General features: G+C 41.1%; 1 protein-coding gene across 6 annotated transcripts in view; it reads right to left on the bottom strand.

The window, feature by feature from the left end:
- The window catches only part of LOC149234816 (uncharacterized), a 249,948-nt gene that overhangs the window by 129,208 nt on the left and 97,636 nt on the right, over nt 1-23,104 (bottom strand). Inside the window, exons 2-3 of one of the 6 annotated variants that reach the window (XM_089371946.1) lie at nt 19,916-20,022; nt 19,697-19,759 (exon numbers count right to left, since the gene is read on the bottom strand). In XM_089371946.1, coding sequence (XP_089228072.1) covers nt 19,697-19,759; nt 19,916-19,975 — 123 coding nt within the window. In that variant the 5' untranslated portion in view covers nt 19,976-20,022. Of the gene's footprint in view, nt 1-19,666; nt 19,760-19,915; nt 20,023-23,104 lie in introns of all 6 variants that reach the window. The other 5 variants (XM_089371948.1, XM_089371945.1, XM_089371947.1 and 2 more) reach the window with 5 other exon arrangements.

Below are 23,104 nucleotides of genomic sequence, written 5' to 3'. Positions count from 1 at the left end.
GAAATGTACGTGTTTGAAAATGGAATTTTCAAAGACGCTTTTATTCTTGGGTTCAGGGTTGGCAATTTGTATCAAGTTGTAGGAAGTCCATTGGGGACCATGTCAGTTGACACATCTCTTCTATAGCACCGAAGGTCTACTTATTATGGGGCCCTACCCGATGTGAGTCAGATGGTGTCAGGAATGCCCGAATTCAAGAAGAGCATGAAAGTACATGTTTGAGATGTACCGAAGGACAATCTTACAAGGGGACCATTCCCCTCATGTAGTAGGTCCATAGATTTGGAACAACCCGAGGGGTTTGAGATTCATGATCGGGAATCTCATGTATGCAGGTGGAAGAAAGCCCTCTATGGCTTGAAGCAAAACACCCCGGACTTAATATGAGAGGATTGATAGTTGTCTGATGACACTAAGATTCGCTAGGAGTGAAGCCGATCCAAACCATTGCTTGAAGGTTGTGGATGATAGACCTCTCATACTGGCACCTTATGAGGACGACCTCTTTCTGATAGGTGCAGACCCTCTCATTTGCAAAAGTAAGAGGAAGTTGGATTCCGGATTTGGAATGGTGAACTGCAAGCCCATGACTACCTCGATGGAGCATAACTTTCAGAAGTTATGTGGTAGTGATGTCGGACCAGATTTGGGAAATGCCTTTGAGTTTCATAAACTCATTCGCATTGATGTTCTTGGTCAACTTTCATTCGGATATATGTTTTGTAGTTAGCATGTTGGGCTCATATTTGGTTGAGCCTCACTGGATTGGTGCCAAGAATCATTTGAGATATATTCAGGGCACAATCTCTCATGGATTGAGATACACTGCCAGAAATGTGAAGCTGCATGATTATTCTGAAGTTGATTAGGCAGGCAGTGTGGAGGATCGCAAGAGAACTTCTGGGTGTTGGTTCTCTTTGGGTTCTGCTCGATATCCTAGATGAGCAGGAAGCAGAAGACGGTTGCTTTGAGCACCGCTGAGACCGAATACATAGATACAAGTATGACCTCATGTGAATCTACCTGGTTGTGGAAGCTCTTCAGTGACCTGTTTGTACACATGATGGATACCACCGTGATCTTCTGTGACAACCAGAGGGGGATTCAATTGTTGAGGAATCTCGTATTCTATGATTGCTCCAACATATAGACATCAGGTACTACCTTATCTGGGATATGGTACATCGATGAGCAAGAAGGCTCCATCGCATTGGGACTAATGTGCAAGTCGCAGACATTCTGTCGAAGCCCTGAGGAAAGGTCAAATTTGTGACTTTCCAGAACGACTTGGAGTCATTGAGAGACCCTCTTATGAGGGTCCTGTATGATGCATGCATTGAGCTCTAGGAGCTCCGGGGGGCTTGGGGTACTTCTTGGAGCAACAAGCGACCATAGGGCGACTCACCCTCCCCTAGTGGTGCGCTGTGTACAGGGTGAATGGTTCAGCCTTCCCTTGTGATACCCCGTGGCGACTTATGGATAGGATGAGTGGTTCTCCTGTCGAGGCATCCTACCCATGCAGTCTGGGACTCATGGGAAGTACCTCTCATTTGGCCAATGAGTAGGGAAATGGGGTTAGGGACCATAGTAGTACTATCGATGGACACATCGTTGTATCTACCATACTCCCTATGCTAGGATGACCTCCATTGATCTGGGATCAACTAGAACTGACTTTGGGTCAATAAACTCACTCTCTCTTGACACTGATCTGGGATCAGTAAGAGTGGTATGACACACTCTCTTCATATGGGACTGACTTTGGGTCAGTAGAGAATGGTATGAGACATTCTCAATCAATTCTTCTTCTTCATGGTTCAGCAGAGCAGTGCAGGGCACTGATGGCAGAGATAGTACAGTATAGCAGATGGATCAGCGGATGGAGTTATCCCTAGTTGAGAGGGAGTGTTAAAATTGGCAACTAGCGCCAAACTCCATGTGGGTCATCTTATTTATGGCAGCTGATATTTTTCTTGGACTCCTCTCATCGAGAGGTGTAGGATTGATCCAAAGATCATCTGATTTCGATAAGTATTCATAAAGATATGAAATTATTTGTGTTATGGGACAATTCGTCAGGGTCGGCTAGCAACCAAATAACCCCCACATGTGCTCAACGTTTTAGCATAGATAGAGATGGCCTTCAAGTCATTTGAACACACCTCTTGTGATCTCTCTCCACTTGTTTGGGTTTTAGTGGTAGAAGAGATCTAGAGGAGATGCTCTAGCCCTAGACGCAGTCAAAAGTAGAAGGCTCTACGTTTCCCTAATGGAGATCAAATCACAGCTATGGTAGATACACTGACCTAAAGGATCCCTTACCTTTAACGCAATCATGGAAGAAGTTTTAACGCAGCTATGGAAGAGGCCTTAACAAGATATGACATGGTGAAGGAGGCCTACATGTTGCCTCATACGCAGGTACATTCTGCCCTAGCCGCAGGTCTAACTTGCCCTAGTCACAGGTCCATGATGCCCTAGCCACAGGCAATTCCAATGTGGATTTCAGGACTGTCTTCAGCGTAAACAGGGTTCCGAAAGTGTTGGAAGGGAGTTGTGATGTACGTTGGGCTAGGCCAAGTTGAAGAGCCTCTTCATAAGTTTGTTTGGAGGCTTACGAATAGGCTGGAACAGTGTTTGAGGGATGTCATATCGCAACAGGAATGTTGTGTGGTAGATTGTAGGCCATACCACAGCAACAAAGGATTGCATGGGTTGTTTTGAGGGTTGGTTTTAGCCCTTACCCTTAGCATGAAGGAAGAGTGTCCCTCCTAGCCAAGGCCACAGTTTAATGAGGTTGTTCAAGGTATGTTTTGGGCATGATTGTTGGGTTGTTGTAGGTTATAGTGGGAGCCCTAACTAGTGACCAAAACACTGCCCATAAATAGAAGTGTTGAAGTATGTATTCTTCTCCATTAGTGACTTGTGTTGGGTCATTGCTTTGACTTGTTTTGGATCAGGTTGATAGGAGAGGTCTCTTCAGATATCTTGATGAGAAGAATCTCCTATAAACACAGATTAGCATAGTACATATTGATAACAGACTATGGATCTTGCTACTGGGCTAGGGCATAGGCCATAGCCAGCAGCTACAGCAGTGTTGCAGCACTGGCACATGGGACAGCAATGTGGCAGCATGGTGCAACAAGCACATGACAGCAGAGTGGCAGCATAGTGCAGCAAGCACATGGGACAGCAGTGTGGCAACATATTGCGGCGAGCACATGACAGAAGTGTGGCAACATGGTGCAGCAATGGCACATGGGTCAGCAATGGTCATGATGCAGTACAGTGATGGGTATAGACATGATTAATGAAGCATGATGAGATGCAACATAGTGATCATGGGTGCAGCATGGTGCAGCACGGTGAGGTGCAACATGATGATGAGGAGCAGCACAATGATAGGCGCAACAAGGCAATGGAGTCACCTTGGAGAATTAGTTGAAGCAGCATGTCTTCAACTAAGTTCAGCTACCTCATGTATCATCTTCTTAGAGATGATCTATGCTCTTATTTAGATAAGTCAAAGTGTTGACTTCTATTGTATATGTACTATCTCTCTCTCTCTCTGTTGAACTATTGAAGAACATATAAGAAGAATTGATCGAGGGTTTCCCCACATCGAAATTTTTCCCTGGCTAGCGCCACATCTTGTGTCCTCTTTTCTTGGCTTGTCTTTTGCGATTTATGTTTATGTTCTATCTGTAATTTACTATTGTGTTGATGTGATTGCTAATCGAGAAAAGATATTGAGCTAACTGTGAAAATTGAAATAAATTGCTCTAAGCATAGAACATACCTAAATTTAACAGTTAGTCATCCCTAAGCTTCATTGCAAGTTATGATGAATTAAATGAAAAAGATGGTGGGTTGTATTGTTCTTCTCTAGTCTTATGCGCCTTAAAGAGAAACGAAGAAGAGCCATGTTGTGAGTACAGGAAAATATTAATGGAGGAGCTCTTTGATTCAAGAGTTTGACTGAGATTTAATTCTCAGCATAGGAAAACAATCAGAAGCCCATTCTCTACATTAACTCAACTGCCATGTCTAAAAATAGAAGTGATTGCAATATGGGAAGCCATGCATTGCTTACACTCGGGCAATGTGGATGAAATGGAGAAATGCTCAGGAGCCCATTCCTAGTGTTTAATGTAGTTGTAGTGGCCAAGTTTTGGATGCAACGGCAGAATGGAGAGCCATTTTGAGAGTACACTCTCGGTCAATGTGGATGGTTGTAGAGACAACATCGTTCCTAGTGCTACAAAGAAACAAAACAATGGAGAGAAAATTAACAAAGTGGGTGAACGTAAAATTGTTGTGAGTTGAAGTGTGCAACGCTGTGAGTGTGAAAGTGAGAAGGTGACTTGGCCAAGTGTGTAATAGAGATATAGTGAAGCAGAGGGTAGTGACCAGAGTTGGTTGAACAGAAGGGAGCATAGTTCAAAGGAGAACTGCAGAGCTTAAGGAAAAGAGTTGGTACTGCATTAAATCAAATTTATATTTGTCTAAATGTATTAGCCTTTGTTTTTAGTTTGAAAATTGTATGAAAAGTAGAACAGTGGCTAGAGCAAGAAGTTTTCTTCATTTATAAGGGGTTGGTGCCTCTTAGCAAGTGGTGGCTTGCTATTTGAAGGGGGTTGGGTCCTCTTGTGAGTGGGTGCTCTCAAACAACTTGACGTAATTAAGTGGGTGCTTAATTTACATCATAATAACAAACAGATTGGTGGTTTTTTCCTTCGGGTTTCCACGTAAAAAATACCTGTGTCAATATGTGTGTGCTCATGTGAATGGTTTTCTTTACTGCACATTTAAATTGTAGTCTGAATGCTATTGTAGCCTGAATGCTCATATACATAATTAGCAGAAGTCAAAGGAAATAGAAGAATTGAGCATAAAGTTTTCGTAACCTCACAGTTATTGATTCACCCCCACCTCTCAATAATTCCTTATTCCAACACGCTCCTCTATAAGTGTTAAACATCCTCTGTTAAAGTGCCATGTGCAATCATCAAGTAGGGTTGAACATCCTCTTTGAAGTGTTGGGGAAGCATCAAACAATCCCTCAAGGGATGGCAATTATAGGTGGGAGCAAAGATCTAACACATACTCACAGAATCAAGTGAAATCAACATCATGGCTGCAAGAACCATAAGAGTATCAGAGTGGGAAGTATTCAATGTTAAATGCATCAAGGTACTTCACAGAAGCATCATCTTCAAATGTCTTCCTAGCTTATCATTTGCAAACAAGTTACCACGCTTAGGTATGGGAAGGTTATTACAAGGCCCTATTCGGTGCTTCCAATCCTAAGGGGAGGAATAGTTCCTAGGCCAACCCTTTCAAAAAATAAGTGTGAAAGGTGTTATTGTTGGTTTGGGGTAGCACCGAATGTGCTCTAGGCCTCAAATTTTGAAGGAAGGCTTGGGCACATGTATTCCAAAGAACCCAAAAAGTTTTTTGGGAAATTCCACCCAGAGACTGTATTATTAAAATAATTTATATTTTTTAATGGGCCCCTAAGTGTAAACTTAGGAAATTAAAAATATTAATGGGTATTAATCTAATTGTGGGTGTCACTTCTAAAAGAAGACGAGGATCAAACTAAAATGATCTTAGCCATTGATTAGCTTTTAATCTGTGCCATTGAATGTCAACGAGAAGATTATTTAAGGAAGCTTGATGGACATTTGGAAAACATGCCAAGAGATCAAGAGATCAAATTTCTAAAATGAGAAGTTCTCAGGAGGAAATTCTAATCGAGTAAATTTCTTGCAGTCGAGGGGCAGGGATAGCATCCGAAGAGAGAGATTTTCTCAACCGGAGAACCATCAGCAAAAAGAGGCGGAGAGTGATCCAACAGCTCTCACGTAGAGGCTAACGCAGGGCCACACAGAGGCAGCGCAGAGGGTGAGAGAGAGTCCAAAATTTTGAAGCAAAGTTCGTTTCAAAATCCGAAAGTCAGGGGTGTAAGTTTGGGAGGCTGAGAGTAGTGACTCTGGGCAGCAAATCAATCAGTTGGCAAGGTGACGTAGTGCCTAGAGGGATTGACGCAGGGATTGCGTGAGGACTGCGCAGACGCAGCGCAAGGCCTGCCAGAGGCACCTCATCCAGTGTCCAGATCAGCCAGGATTTTTCTCAGTGATTGTGTGAGGTAATCTCACAAACCTTTCTGCTAGTATTTCTCTCTGTAACTGAATAACCCTTGAGATATTTGGAGATGCATTCAGAATTTGCTACTGCTTAATAATAATAACCCTCAGATCTATTGCACTGATTTCCCTGCATTGGGTTTTTCCGGGGACATTTGTCCAAAAATAATGATGTTATTGTGTTGTATTTTCTTCATGCTCAATCTCTTTTTTCCGGATATAATTTAATTAAGTAAAGGTTGCAATAGTATTTACTTCGATACTTATCGTAGCACACAGTAAATAACTTGTATGGATTAGAAAGTAGGACAAGTAACATCAGTTTGTTGCAGTAAGAATTCCAGTTGAGGAATTCTCACATGGTATTAGAGCGAGTGCAGGTGAAGCAAGAAGAACAATGCTAGAGAACCCAGCGTTGAGCAGAAAAGGAGGTCCAAAAAGCTGCAGGAGGCAGAAGTTTGAATTCCCAGAGGGGTTTGCGCAGTCCAAGACGGGAGGGCTGAAATTTCGAGGTTGTCTCTCTCCGAGTGAGTCGACAAAGAGAAGACCTTCCAAATCGAGTTTTTGCCGAGATAGAGGGAGCAGCACTGAAGCCTCAGCTTGAGGAGAAGCTGGTGGGATGCAGATTTTTTTGCAGGCAGTTTGCTAGGCAGAAAATCGTCTGAAGAAAGAGAAGAAGCATGGCTGAGGGAATTTCTTCCTCAGAGAATTCCTAGCCAAGGAATTTGAATTCTCTAGAGCTGAGTAGCAGCAAGGGGCCGCAGTTTTACTAGCTCCAGCAAGGAGTGCGTAGGCTATCCCAGCAACAACACAGAGGAGAGAGGAGGTCATTCAAATTTCTATTTTTGGAAGAAATGGCAACCAGTGGCTTAAGGGATCAGGACAGGTTGGACGGAGCATCCAACTTGTGAAATTCCTAGACTCTAGGAACCCCTACAGCAGCAAATTTGAATCTACTTCGCCTACTTGATTTTAAATTGCATTCATCAAGTTATGCTTTTGAATACTGAAGCAAATTACTTCTACAACCTACACTAATTAAATATTTGATCTCATGAAACACAAAACAGAGCAAAGAACAAGATACATAGGACACACTTATTTTTGGACACAATAGTCTCCGGAAAAACCCAATGCGGTAAAACTGGTGCAGCAGTTCTGAGGGTTTATTATTATGCAGGAGAAATATCTGAATACAAATCTAGGATGCTCATCTAGCAATCCTTTACAGAGAAAATACTGGCGGAAAATCTAAGTGAGTTTTACCTCACTTCCCCCAGCAGAATTCCAGCTGATCGAGCACAAGGCTGGCTAACCCCGGCTATTTCTGTGTTGGCTCTATGTCAGCCCTGTGTTACCTTCTCTGCCCTCTGCGTCAACTCTCCCATTGTTCTGGCAGGTTCGGTTATTTCGGCAGTTCTGGATTATGCGTGACAGGCAGCTTTTCTACGTCAACTCTCTCGGCTACTGCGCTGCGTCTGCGTCAGCTCTCCCAACTGTTAGGGCAGTTTCGACTATTCCAGCAGTTCTAGATTCTGCGTGACAGGCAGCTTTTCTGCGTCAGCTCTCCCGGCTATTTCTGTGTTGCCTCTTTATAAGCTCTCTCCGCCTCTCTGTCAGTATTCTCCGGAAAGTACTTCTACCATATTCTCGCTGCCCCTCTGTTGCTGAATGATCACTTAGATCGAATTTCTCAGCTTCCTAGCCCTAAAAATTGAACTTTAGATCAATTCTCTCCCTCTGTGTGTGTTTTCAAATGAACCCTAAGCCTCCATTTTATACTTTTCCTATTGAGTCTTCAACGGCTGAGATTAAGTCTCTAATCAACAGCTAAGATTAAAACATGACTTGATCCGCCTTCTAGATCATTCTCACCCATATTTTGATTAAAACCCATTAATATTTTAATTTCCCTAAGTTTAGACTTAGGAATTCCATTAAAAATATTAATTATTTTAATAAAATACAATCCGGGTGGAATTTTACCAAACTGTTTATGGGTTCTTTAGAACTCATGTGCCTTAGCCTCTCCCAATTTTCAAGGCTAGAGCATTTTCGATGCTACCAAAAACTAACACAATTATGTCATCTATAAGGCTAGAATGTCATTCCTTCTAGATGAGCATGCCCTCAAGACATACGTCGACAGCGTGGTTGTTGTGCTGCAGATGCAAATCCGTTGAGTAAGTACCGATCAGAAATGGCGAAGGCCAAGAGGATGATCCTTGATGGAGTAAAGGATCACGTAGTGTGTCATGTCGCTAGCAGAGGGACTGCTAAGGAGATGTGGGATGCCTTAGCAACGCTATATCAAGGATCTTCCGAGCAGCGGAAGATGTACTTAGAGCAAAAACTGAGATCTGCACAGATGCAGAACGGGGAGCGTGTGGATCCATTCCTCACAAAGCTTAAGGAGACCCGTGATGAATTGCCTGCTGCGGGGCATACACCTCAAGATTCAGAGTTGGTTAGACTGGCCCTTAATTTGTCTCAAATGAGTGGCAAGTCTTTGTCCAGAGTATCTTGGCAGAGAAGCCTTGCCGAATTCGTATGAGATGTGGGCAGCTCTAAAACAAGAGGATCAGGGGAGAGACTTAGTCAAGGTTAAACTTGACGGAAGCAGCAGCAATGGGTCGAAGGCCAAGGAGGAGGAGGATAATGCAACCCTTGCATCAAAGGGACAGTAGGAGCAGCGGAGACGTAAGAAGGACGTCTCGAAGATCAATTGTTTCAATTGTGGTGAGATGGGTCACTACGCTACTTAGTGTCCTCTCAAGAAGAAGGACAAGGATCACAATCTGAAGGTTGCGCCCATGAAGATCGAAGAGGAGGAGTTCGCCATTACAACAGAGATACCTCTAGGAGGGAGGTGGGCTGATTTGGAGTTGTAGTTCGAAAGAGCTACAATTGGGCAGGATCCTTGAGGAGCCCACCTCTAGGATCATTTCCTTGCTACGGGAGCCCAGATCAAAAGTAGTAGGATCAACTAGTGTCCGATGGTGCCGAAGAGTATCAGAGAGACAGTTGCAGTGGCTAGGAGCGGCAAAGTCCTAGCAGTGTAGAGCAGAGTTGGTAGTAGTGCAGATGGTACAGAGCAAAGGTTAGCAGCAGCGTAGTAGATTCAGAGGGTCAGCATAGAGACTAGCAGCAGTCAGACTTCAGCATTCACGTGGTATCATATTGAACACAGTCATTTGAGTAATTTTGGGGGTTTTTCCGTTGTTGATGAAGAAGCAGCAACAATTTGCAGTGCAGTGGCAGTTGGCAGTGGTAGTGCTAGCAGTAGCACAGATGCAGTACTTGAGAGGGAGTTGTAGTACAGATGCAGTGTTGATAGTGGCAGTGTCAGCAACAGTACAGTTGCAGCAGCAGCGCAATAGTTGGTGGACAACAAGTCAGACATCAGCAACGCAGAGGACGATGCTTCAGAGTCAAAGCAGTACGCAGAAACCAAGGTTGCACGAAACGGGGAAACGGGTACGAGTTTCCGAAACGGGAAACGATACGAAACACAACCTCCCCAAATTTTGGAAACGAGGAAACGCAAATATATATATATATATATATATATTAGGACATTTAAGAAATATGTGCAATCATAAAGCATATATGATACATTCTAATTTATTACATTATGATAAAATTGTCAATTGTCAATGCATAAACTATAAGTATCTAAATTTACATCACATTTACTCATGAATAATCACATAATGAAAATAGAAATATCCAAAATCAGCCACGAGAAATTTCTAATTTTTTGTCTCGTGCTTGATTGGGAGTCTCCTCCTACATAGTCGAATGACCTTAGTGCTCTTGATTAAATACAAGTTTCATACCCTAGTACCCTACATTCTCTTGATTATTGGGAGTCTCCCCTACATTGAGGGCTTCGTTCTCTCGATTAAATACAAGTTCCATACCCTAGTACATGATAAAATCCAATGGAAACATTGCAATACCCCCAATCCTGAAATCCTAAAAAACAGATAAGTCTGCTGGATTTTGAGTGAGATCTAAAATTCTACTTTCTCCATATGAAATCCAATGAGGGCGAAACCACTCTCAAACATCCTGAGTCATTTCATGGTAATGTTAAAAATTTAAGTAAAAGGATGAAAATGAAAAATAAAGGAGAATATCACTTTTACTTTAAGAATTTAACATTACCATGAACTGCATATCAACACTAAGGCAAAAGTTCACTTTTATAACTTTAGACAGGCATCTGGAAGTAACTAGAAGTCACTAGGCTAACGTAAGAATAGATTAGAAAACAAATTAAAAAAAACACAAGTAAATGCTGAAACGTGAGTCGTACGGGCCTGAAACATGTTTCAGGTCGTACTGGCCACGTTTAAGTTTCGTGAAATGTGGCAGTACGGCCTAAAACGCGTTTCAGGGCCGTACCAAACGCGTTTCAGCGTTTCGTACTCGTTTCTGTACGAAAACGCCCTCCTACCCCACGTTTCCTGCAACATAGGCAGAAACATATTGCTAGAGCACATTCCTCGCTAAGAGGGAGTGCTGATTTGGGGTAGCATCGGATGTGCTCTAGGCCTCAAATTTTGCAGGGAGGCTTGGGCACATGTATTCCAAAGAACCCAGAAATTGTTTTGGGAAATTCCACCCAGAGACGGTTTTATTAAAATAATTAATATTTTTAATGGGCCCCTAAGTCTAAACTTAGGAAATTAAAAATATTAATGGGTATTAATCTAATTGTGGGTGTAACTTCTAGAAGAAGACGAGGATCAAGCTAAAATGATCTTAGCCATTGATTAGCTTTTAATCTGGGCCGTTGAATGTCAACGAGAAGATTATTTAAGGAAGCTTGAGGGTCATTTGGAAAACACACCAAGAGATCAAGAGATCGAATTTCTGAAGTGAGAAGTTCTCAGGAGGAAATTCTGATAGAGTAGATTTCTTGCAGTTGAGGGGCAGGGATAGAATCCGAAGAGAGAGATTTTCTCAGTCAGAGAATCATCGGCAGAGATACGCAGAGAGTGATCCAGAAGCTCTCACGCAGAGGCTGACGCAGGGTCACGCAAGGCCACGCAGAGGGTGAGAGAGAGTCCGAAATTTTGCAGCGGAGTCAATTTCAGAAGCCGGGAGTTGGGGTGTGAGACCGGGAGGCTGAGAGCAGTGACTCCAAGCAGCAAATCGATCAGCTGGCTGGGTGACGCAGTGCCTAGAGGGATTGATGCAAAGATTGCGTAAGGACTGCGCAGGGCCTGTCAGAGGCACCTCATCCAGTGTCCGGATCAACCGAGGTTTTTCTCAATGATTGTGTGAGGTAATCTCACAAATATTTCTACCAATATTTCTCTCTGTAACTGAATAACCCTTGAGGTATTTAGAGATGTATTCAAAATTTGCTACTGCTTAATAATAATAAACCCTCAGATTTGCTGCACCGGTTTTCCCACATTGGGTTTTTCCGAGGACATTTGTCCAAAAATAATGGTGTTATTGTGTTGTATTTTCTTTCTTGCTCAGTCTCTTGTTTCCGCATATAATTTAATTAAGTGAAGGTTGCAGTAGTATTTACTTCGATATTTACCGTAGCACACAATAAATAACTTGTACGGATTAACAAGTAGGAGAAGTAACATTAGTTTGTTGCAGTAGGAATTTCATTTGAGGAATTCTCACAGTTAAGATCCAGGGTTTACTTCATGAGTAGAGTCATAGTCTTATGTTAGGTTGTAGCAACCTATTTTTCTGTGAGCGCATTTGTAGAGGAAGTACATAGCAATGCCTGAGTTACCTTTCTCACCTTTGTTTTTCCAAGCCCCCATATTTTCCTTTTTCTTGTCTTTAGATAGCTTGTTTAACAAGCTTCAATGACTTATTATGTAATAATGAAATAAACCTTTTGGTGATGCGCATTTTATCACTTCATCGAGTCTAGGGTGCTCATAGAGAATTCCTTTTACTTTGATAGGTGTGATATAAGTGGATACTCTCGAGGAAGAGTGGAAATATAAGAGGAGGCAGAGCTCAGGCTATAGTTTGGCTTTTACTTGCTTTAAATCTCTTGTCATTCTTTTGCATTTTAACATTTGGCTCGTGCTCTTTCTTTTCTTACAATTGTATCAACCTCAATTATTTACAACCCTTCTTCTCATAGGACAAAGTCAACAATGAACTAGTGCGAGCTAGTTAGAAGATAGCACAACACTATATGGAATGATGCAAAATGTTAAGTACAGAAATCATGAAGCGTTATCATCATGAAAGCCTCCTATTTGTGCCCCTCCTAGATATTGAAAGAAAGACCTCAAGGAAGGTCACACTGGAGTAGGACCAAGTGATAACCACCAAGGTGAAGCAAGGGAACAAGTGTACAACCAATAGTGATCTATCATTCAGTTCAACATATGATCCATACTAGAATGTCCTTAAACATTAGATGAAAGCACTTGATTACAAAACTGGTTAATGTACCTCACAATAGATTACCCACCTTCATTGGATGAGTAAGCTAGATCAAAGAATTCACTAACTAGAGAGTGGATGAGAGGCATCTAAGGTTGGCTACCTATAGAACATGATAGGGTTGTTGGCTAGCAAACTTCATCATAGGAGAAAAAAAATCTCCTTGGGTTACCTGGACATATGCATGGGTAACAAGCCTGGGTCTCTTAAATAATAATTTTAGTTTTGTTCCTTCTCGAACTCTACCTAGAAATAGTTTCTTTCCTTTTATGGCCATTTGCTACCCTCCCCCATTACTAGGAAAGCAACTCTCTTGGAGAATAATCCCCATGGATAGTGGACTTTCATGTTGCATGGCACTTGTTAAGAACAAGAATTTGAAATTCATATTTGTTTTAAAAGAAATGAAATGAAACTATTTTTAATTGAAGCCCTATTGACAAGGTCTTTTCCTAGGCTAATAGAGTTCCAATTTGTCTTCACGCTTTATCAATTGCTACAAATTATGGTGCAATCCCTAGAAAGTGGAGATGGGTGTGGTCCATCTATGTCAACTCCTAAACTAATAGGGTTGGGGGGGCATCATATTGAAATATGTAACTAGGTTCGGTCTTCATAATGACATATGTAATCATGATTTTATGTATTTAATGTGAAAAGAAAATTAAATTTATTATTGTTGTTCTTGAGGCATGGGTTTCATGCTCAAGGGAAATTTATTTTTAGGTCAAGCACCCATTGAGTGCTTCTAGGTTATAAAGTCTATTGAGTCATTTTCATGTATGGAAGACCCTTTTGGGCATGTTACATATTGTAAAAAGGATTTGTCGCCGTAAATGCAAAGATCAAGTCGGCCTACATGACGGGACAAGTCGGCAAGTCAGCCTTGTTACCCACCATTTTGTGGGTGATATCCCTAAGAGAAAAAATTTCTCCATGACGGTCCTCAGTTGGCAGCCCCTCACAGCCACCAACTAGCTCAACGTGCAATTTCTCTTCCACGTGAGCCATCCATGTGGTCCCTCATCCATCTGTCCTGACTGTATGTTTGAAGGTGGGCCTCCCAAACCTAAAGGTTTGCCTTGTTATTTGGTAATTGAGTATTCTAGTTTATTTATCATGGAAACTTTGGGCATGGATTAATGGGAGGATTTGGCGGAAAGATTGGTCTAGGTCTGTGCTCTTGTCCCCTAGGTCTCTTTTGGGATGTTAATCTTGCACCCTAGTCTCGTGGGATCTCTTTTACTGACCTATTGGTTTTAGGGATGGTACTACATGGGAAACCCTAATTTTTGTTGCGTGGTCCTGCTTCCCAATTCACATATATTACTCCCCTTCCACTCATTACACCCCCAATCATCTCTCCTCCCACTTGGGTCCACATTCCTCCACTGGGTCCACATAGGGTCAGCCACCCCCTCCCCTTGCCCCACATCTTGGGGCGGGTTTGGAATGATGCTCGGAGGTTGATGCACTAAAATAAAAAGAAAAAGCATAATTGGCCACATTCAATAGGAAATTGTACCACAAAATGCAAAAGATGGTCGAGACAAAAGCATTTAGCATGTGGGCAAAAGCCATGACATGAGCTCTACCCCATTCCATGGCCATCACCCTGGTTCCTACATGGCCCTTGATGAGCCTCCTTTATCATTTAGGAACCCATGATTGTCCCAACCCCTGGTGGGCAATGAACTGCCCCACCTTATAAGGGAGTATCCACTGCTATACTTTACACATCATGCTCTCATTACCTAGAGCCGCGAGCAATCAACCAAAGAAAATCATAAAAAGGCAAAAGGCATATGAAGAAGGGTGGAAAAATCAAGGTTGGGATAACACATGCACCACAATTGTTCCCTCTTACAAATTATTTACCCAAGTGTGGGCTTCCCTTACCCTTGTACCATGGCATGTGATCCAGGTTGCCCCCTTTCATTCCCTACTCCATTCCATCATTATGCCACATGCCACCACCATTTGAAGGATGTACCACGGACATACCACCCCCTTTAGAGGTAGAAACCACCTAATAGGATGCCTGGTTAACCCTATTTGGAGCTGGGAGACATTAGCACATGCCAAAGCCCACTATGGAAGGGCATGCCATTATGAAGTGCTCACTTGTTATCCATGGTTTATAAACTCTTTTACTTGATTTCTTTAATGACTTGGTGTGCTAGAAGGCACGAGGACGCATTGGATCTTATGCAAGATTGCAGATGGTTTCCATTTGGGTTTGGTCTCCCTATACGGGGTCCTAACCCCAGAGGGCTACATTGGCACATGTAAGGTGTGTGTAGAGAGCCATGGGCCTGCATAGTATCAGGCAGCACTCCATGGATCCCCACAACCATTCAGAGATTGCTCGTGGTTCACTTATTGGATGAGGAAGATGCACCTGATCCATCATGCCCAACTAGCCCCAAAGTTGCACCATACACTTGGCAGATGATCTAGGACTTGCACAATGATTTGGCATCACCTACACCATCATCCTAGCCCTTGCACGTGATCTACAGGCATCTTCGATTTGTTCAGAGACCCATGACAACACTTGTGTGCCCCCACATGTCATTTGGAGCACCACAAGTTATTACAAGGAGCCAACCCCTTGTCCACTACTTTTGGGAGTTCAACTACACATTATGGCACATATGGACTCCATTAGGCCTCCTCCAAGGCCCAACGACATGCAATGTTCATTCTTCGACCCCTTGAGAGGCTTATTCTTTTGTTTATGAGCTAGTTTGTTGGGCTTGTCACCAAAAGTTAGTTATTTTGCACATTATTTTGTTGTAGGGGCTAATGTAGGCCTAATTAGCTAAATCAAACTCATTAGAAGTGTATAAATATAAGTGATGTAAATTCATTTTAGTATCATCACTTGGATTTGGAACTAGTATCTCTTTAGATATTTTTGCTATCCTTCTTGGAGGACAATTTTTGGAGCATGGAATGAATTTTGATGTTTGGATAATTTTCATATGTCTTGGAGCTTCTTGACGGCAAGTTTTTGGAGGGTTGGATATATTCTTATACATGTAAGTACATTTTAATGCTATTCTTTCTTTCTAACTTTGTCACATACATTGTTGTTGGGATTTCACTATACTACGACTTATTTGTTACATCTCTTATGCATAGTTGTGGAAATTTTGTTTCTGGATAGTGAATGCTTCATGTATGGGCCATGTATAATGAATGAATGTTCCTAGGGATGTTTCATTACTGAAATTCATCTTGACAAGCCATTTATCTTGCAAAATGAAGTATAAAGTCTTTGAAGTTTCTTTTGTTGCTGCCCTAGTGCCAAGCGAAGTTGTCTTTGAGGCCTCCTTGACCTAGAAAATTCAAAGGTCCATAGTCATAATTCTACCTGACTCCAATCTCCCCAAAGGATTAGGCACTGGTCCACCCAAAGGTGATCACCTTAAACCTATTTTCCTTCTCCCCTTTCCTCTTCTCTAGGTCTAGTCCTCTAGGTCACCTAGGGCATCAATTATCTCACGATCTAGCCATCCAAATACTTCGATTTTGGTCCACAACTACGCTAGTGTGTCCTCAAGAAGCCCTCCAAATTTCATGACATTCCGACAATGCTATCTTGAGATATCGCAAGCCCTAGCTCGAAGACCAATTCTTACCCTTGGTTTCCCTTAGGCTAGAAACTTCATTGGGATCCTTGCATTGCCTTTCATTGAAAATTCATTCCTTGATCCCTTTCCCCTCCCTAATTAGGTCAAGCATATCATTGGTTGCTAAATCCTATCCCCTTGACCGAACCTTGGGTCCACTTGGTCCTGTGTGGTCCCATGCACTATCAAGGTTAATTCTTCAAAGATCACCTGGAACCCAAGTTTCCACAAGAATTTTAGGGCTTAGGGATCTCCTTTATAAGACACATACTCAAAACCTAACCCTAGAAATTTTCCCCAAGCCCTTCCTAGAGAGCCTTCCATCTTGTCTTCCAAGACAAGCAAGCCACATATTTGAGCCTCTCTTGTGAATAGGCTTCTAGGATCACCCCTCGCCCTATCATTTGTCCATCCATTTCATGATCCTTATCATAATGAGTCTCCTCCCATCGATGAAAGTCTGTAAAGAGTATGGAGCCTTAGTCGAGGTAATAGTGCGTTATCGCTCCATTGTTTCCCTTAGCCTAGTAGTAACCCTTCAAGGATACCCTTTTAGGACCCTTGCTAGTTTGAGCGGCAACAGGCCTAAAAGGAGCAATTCGACCCATTGAGAAGAAAATATAAAGGGTACTTCGACCTCACTTAGAGACACACTTCACTGAGTCAAGTTCGATCAAAAGGACAAGAAGAAGTGCAAAGAAGAGGGAGACAAAGGAAGGAAGAAAATTAGAGTTGTTTTGGGTTTGCTTTTGGGCTATATCCCTCCACACGTGCGAAGGAATTAGGGCAGATATTGCAGCAGCAAAGCCGAGTTGTAGAAGTGAATATAGGTCATCAAGAAGAGTTATTTTGGGAACCGAATTCTCTAGGAGAGAGAATCTATCCAAGCGAAGAAGAAAGGAGTAGAAATTCACCATCATATCTCACACATGCAAGGGCTAGGGTTTTTGTAGAAGAAACTGTTGGGCAAGTAGAAGTTGCAGAAGAAACTGTTGGACAGATCGATGTTGCATAAGAAGTTGTTGGGCAAGTTGCATCCACTGGGCAAGTTGCATCTACTGGGCAAATCGAAGTTGCAGAAGGCGCTGCTAGGTAGGTCGAAGTTGCAAAAGAAGCTGCTAGAAGTCAAATTTGCAGAAGCTACTCGAAGCAAGGTGTGACTTGGTCTTGGAGGGTCTTGGTCAAGGGTCAAAGGTCTTGGAATTTGTCAATTGAAGGTCCGTAAGAAGAGAAAGAATTCTGGTAGGTTTTCCTCTCAGATTTGAAAGGTTTTGGCCCTAGCTCATCGCCTATATCTTGTGTCCTTTGTCTTATTGTTCTTTATAGTTTGGTAACTGTTTGATGAAGAAAAACACTAATAATAATCAAGCAAAATAAAAATCTAATGAAGTAAAGTAAAAATAGATCACAAACGGTTATCAAATTTCGAGAAATCACCTAAACTTGTCGCCTCCATATTTCTCAACACAGCATGCATCATGCGCCATGTACCTTTGGATAATATCTTGCTCCATTCGTGAAATCTCAACAATCTCAACAAAGTGGTAGTGACCTTGATACTGTGTTGAATGGGTTGTACTTGAGCAAAGGGAGAGCCATTTTAGCTGGCTACACAACCCTCCAATATGCTATTAAAGGACAAAACTCCTACAATTTTTTTGATAATCTTGGCATGCAAAACACAATATAAGAAGGATGTTTGGGAAATAAATGTCCCTGAACTTGGACTGTAGAATGAGAGGTAGGAAGGCCACCAAAAAATGACAAGGATGACCCACCCGCTAAGTCACAAGACAAGGCTCAAAGGGATGTTGTGTTTGTATCCTACAAGTCAGACACATGACATGCTAGGACATTGTCTAACATGTGTCCTAAAACAAGACACATGCCAAACACATATCAAACACATGCCCTAAATGCATCTTGACTTGTCCATGGAAAAAGAGACCATCGAGATTTGAAGGGATTCCAAATGAATCGGTAATTATGTAATCAATTTCGATTTTGATGACTTAATGACAAAACTATAGTTTATAGTTCTAATTTCTTGTGTGTTTATCATTTGATCATCGTTCATGTAGTAACTAGTTGTATCAATACTTTGTAAATGTTCTAATTTGTAAAATATTTGTATCTTTATGTTAATATTTCATTTTTGTATTTGTAATTTGTAATTTGTTTATATATATATATAGTGTCCTCCATGCCCTATTGCCAAGGTCGACATGTTCTGTGTTCAACACTTGCATTTTTGTGTCCTCATGTCATGTGACTTAGCCCACCCACCTTGTACTTGATTCCTATCACAGCTTGATCTTTTATGATCCATATTGCAACTTTGTCATGATTATGTGGCCTTTATAGAATATCAATTTGGAATCTCTCTCTCTCTCTCTCGCTATATATATAGATATGAAGTGTCCTCCATGTCCTGTTTCTGAGGTTGACACGTTCCATGTTGAACAATTGTATTTCTGTCTCCTCCATGTCCCATGTCCTTGGGTCATGTGACTTAACCCACCCACCTTGTGCTTGATCCCTATCACAGCTTTGTCGTGATAACATATTAACTTGGACTATTAATTCTGTTAATGATAACCAAGTAGTGATATTTTGTACTTAGTTGATCTAGCACAATTTAACAGCATTTGATGATTGTATCATTGTTGGTAGTGCTTGTGCTTGCAGTCCCATCCTCATGACCTGTTTTTTGTGAAAAATGTCATGTTTGTACATATCAAAATTGTTAATAGTCAGAGGGAAAACACCTGAATTTACTCAATTAACTATCCTCCAATAATGTAAAGATTTCCTATGTATAAATGCAACCTAAGAAGAATAACCTTCTATAAGCGCCCAAGGAAGGAAACAAAATGTTTTCGAAGTAACATGGTCAATTATTGATCAAACATCATTTAAAATTTATTGATTCAATCCCTTCACAACAAGAATTCTCTCCAACTCTACATTGATCTCCTACTTACAATCACATTTATTTGCATCTCTAACTTGCCCATCATATACAATGGTATGTAACATATGCTTTATTGATTGTACGTCACTATTTCTTTTCTTTAGCATTTAGCTTGGAGAAGCCATATCCACTTGCTCAAGACATTGCACACAATGTCTTTGAAGTTCTGCTGACCAATTTTCGATCATTCATGCACATCAATGCAATTTCATTCTTTCAATTTGCCTCCCTTGATTGTTCCTTTTGTTCTTGACTTGAACTCGGTTTCAAAATAAAGCAACAGCAAGCACTCTACAGATGGAAATAGTAGAGAAAAAGAAGCAAGTTAATATTGTTCCTTTAAATTCATATTTTGCTTTGGGATTGAAACTTTTGCAAATGGCATATAGGAAAAAGCATTGTTTTTATAAAAACATTTTGGAACGTATACTTGATAATATTACATTTAAGAGACTACTAACCTGAGACAAATACTCAGAGAAAAAACTCACATTCCGCAATGGAGTCCTCTTTGCATCATCTTTAAGATGTTGCTTTCCATATCTCTTGTAAACCTACAATCACAGTTTAATTTAAATCAAATTAAGGCAAGAATACCATCTGAAGACAACTTTACGATCACAATTTACTATTTTCATTCGTCTTAACATAAGGAAGAAAACAACGCAAATACGATTCAGAGCGGTGGTCATAAAAGACTAGGCAACTACATCATTAAGACAAAACACCCTCCATGCTCTAAGATGGTTACTGACCCACACGTTCTCCATCTCAGTCTTTTTAATGAACCTTGTCAGCTACCTAGCTCCTTAAACAGCTGTAAGAAAAGAAAGTATGACATAAGAGGAAAAATATTCAAGGACTAGAACAAAGGGACATGTTAGCATACAGATTCAAAGGGACTCTAGCTCTGCAACAGACTTCAAATTCAATCAATGTTTCACAAGATTTTGGAAAAGGGAACAGGGGAATGCAGAAACAGGCATCCAAAACACCTGCAACTAACCCAAAATTTCCAAGGAATGACAAGTTGGGAAAGGATAAAGCATATATTAAAAAAAATTGCTATAATAAAGTAAACAAAAATACCTGGGAACTTTAAAAATAACTTAAGTATGATCCACACTAATACCATTCATGACTTCATGAACTTCATGAACAATTAAAGAAACTAAAAACTCAAATGATCAGGTATTGAAAATTCAGATAAAGAGTAAGAGTCCTCAGAAGAGACAATGTAAATGCATTCAGCGTACCAATCATCATTCAAAATCATTTGTTTTATTTTCTTGCTTTGCTCTATTTTGGATTCCCCCCCAATAAAACCACTCAGCAATAACTACAATAGCTTGTTGTCAGTTTCACACAAAGAATGACAAATGGTACAAAACAAAAATGAGAGAAAAGATACTTGCATCATTTATTATTGCAGTGTCTCATGGCTTACTAAAATATCATACTTAGAAGTGGGTAACTCTCGAACACCTAACCACTAATTGATGACTTTATATGCGTGTCAAACTTAACAATGAATTATAACATCATTATTGTTACTGCTCAAATTGTACATTACAATGGTGAAAGCTCCAACCCACACTATACAATCTAATTGGAACCTTGATAGGTCACCCACTATCACCTCAGTCACCTACCTTTGCCCCTTTAGACTGGCTCTCCTCTGACTTTGAGGAGGACTCCCCAAAAAATTATGAAGGCAAAAGCAATAAGGAGCAGGGTTACATTACAAGTAACCCCAGTGATCAAGTTGGGTCTAAGAGAAAAAAGAAATATTGGCGATGCAGGTAAAATCAGTGCCAATATTTAAGGGAATGGAGTCAACAGAATATTAGTGATGAGAGGATATCAAGATGACCCTCCTTAGGTTGGTTACCCGGAATAATGGATTTGGGTATTGTGGTAGGGGGAGGTGAGACTAGTATCTAAGGATGGATAGTCTCTCAAGCAATGAGGGTAAACTGCAAAGTCAAAAACCTACTAGAGAGGATTCCTCAATAGGATTTCCCTCATCCCAAGTATTGACTCTGGCATAAAACAAGCCAAGTGTTTACCAAGGGAACCCCCTCGAGGGTCTACCTAGCAAAGAGAATTAATGATTATTGTTACCTGCTAAAAAAGTGGGTAACACAGAGAAGAACTCTTTTCTCCTCCTTGGACAGCCAACCAGCCAATAGCCCTTTATGATCAGCACATGAAATGATGCCAAGATCCTCTGCTTCTCACTTGGTCAGATTTCTCCCTCCCATCCAGCATTCCTTCTTGAAGGAAGGTGGGTCATCCATCGACAGGGACTTTAACCATTTTGTAATCATGTGCTTTCATTTAATGTTTCGGGAATACTAACATGAATTGAGGGGTGATCTAGATGATTGACCAATCCTGACTATATTCTTGTTCCCTCACTTCACCTAGGAGGTTAGTCTTTGACTCTAGTCCAGTGGGACCTCCTCTGAGGCCTTAGGTTCTAGGAATAACACTACTAGGGAGGCTCTGAAGTAGCGTGTCCACGGTATCCCATACTTATCACTTTCCATCTTTCCCATTATTCCATCTCTATTCTTCAGGTTGGTGATCATTGATCATGAGGATTGTCACGCTCTCATCCACATCCTTGAGTATGGGTCAAAAAACTTTGCCCTAGAGATTGATGCAACTAAAAGAAAGTTAAAAGTATAACAAAGCTACAATGAAAGAAAAAGATAAAATGTAAAAGATGGCTAGGACATTTGATTAGAACGTGGGAAAAAAATTAACATGAACTCTACCCCTCCAATTAGCCATCATCCAGTTCCTCAAGCACATGATGCTCCATCAATATAAGGAACTCTTGCATTGTCCCAACCCTGATGAGTGATAAACTAACTCATCATGTATTAGATGCTAAATGGCAAAAAGGAAGCTTGGGTTCCTAAGTTATTCTCCCAAATAAAAGAAAATCATAAAGAAGTAAAAGGTGCAACAAAGGGGTGGAAAAAGCAGGTCGAGGATGTTGATTTTTCAAGATCTACTCAAATAATTGCTTTCCAATTATTTCTTAATTAATCATTCTTGTGTCACATTCATCACAAGCAATTATACATAGAAAATCTCAACAGTAAAACAATAATGATAGTAGGATAATGAAGAGACAGTGAAACATAAGAGACACAAAATTTTACCCTGGGAAAACCCTAGCTAGGGAAAAACCCAAGAAACAAGCTTTGTGTTTCTTTGTTAGATCTTCTTCATCAAACAATTATCAAGTGCAAAACAGTAAAGAGAATGGACATAATTAGGCTCCAAGCCAGGGCAAAGCCCCTCCAAGGGGAAAACTTGGAAATGTTGATTTTTGTAGCTTGGGAGGTACTCCAAGCCTTGAGGATCGAGGGTTTGGAGGAAGGAGCTCCACAAGTGGCCTTGTGGACTTGAAACCCAACCTTGGGGTTTTGCACCCATCGATGTTGGGGTCAAAACAATGGAGAGATTTCGACATGTGATGGATGAGGATCATAGTACTCGTCGAGACGAATCCAATGCATCGAAAATCATCTGATTCTGAGTTGTGGTTGAAGAGAAATGAATTCTTGAAGTTAAGATGGGTAAATTTGTCTAGTTGGGCAGGTAGACTTGAGGTTAAAGTAGTGCCCAAATATAAATTTGTTGGCGCCACTTGATGCCTATAAATATAGGTCAAGTGTGAGGCATTTAGACACATCCTAAGTGCATCTTCCATCAAGATATCTCTGAAATAGACAGTGGATCTAGGGAAGGAAGAAAAGAAGGCCAAGAGCGCAAGTTTGAGAGGGTTTTCTCTGTGATTGGGTGCGAGTTTCTTGGCAGCTAGGCCACAGGTCTGAGGCAGCCTTCTAAATGAGCAGAGGACGTGTCTTGGACAAGTTTGT

Source organism: Pinus tabuliformis, chromosome 8, assembly GCF_031772625.1.
Source record: "Pinus tabuliformis cultivar Carrire ecotype Pingquan chromosome 8, CPIR1, whole genome shotgun sequence".
Classification (NCBI taxonomy): Eukaryota; Viridiplantae; Streptophyta; class Pinopsida; order Pinales; family Pinaceae; genus Pinus; species Pinus tabuliformis.
The sequence above is the reverse complement of the archived record's forward strand: the minus strand, read 5'-3'. Positions and strand labels throughout refer to the sequence as shown.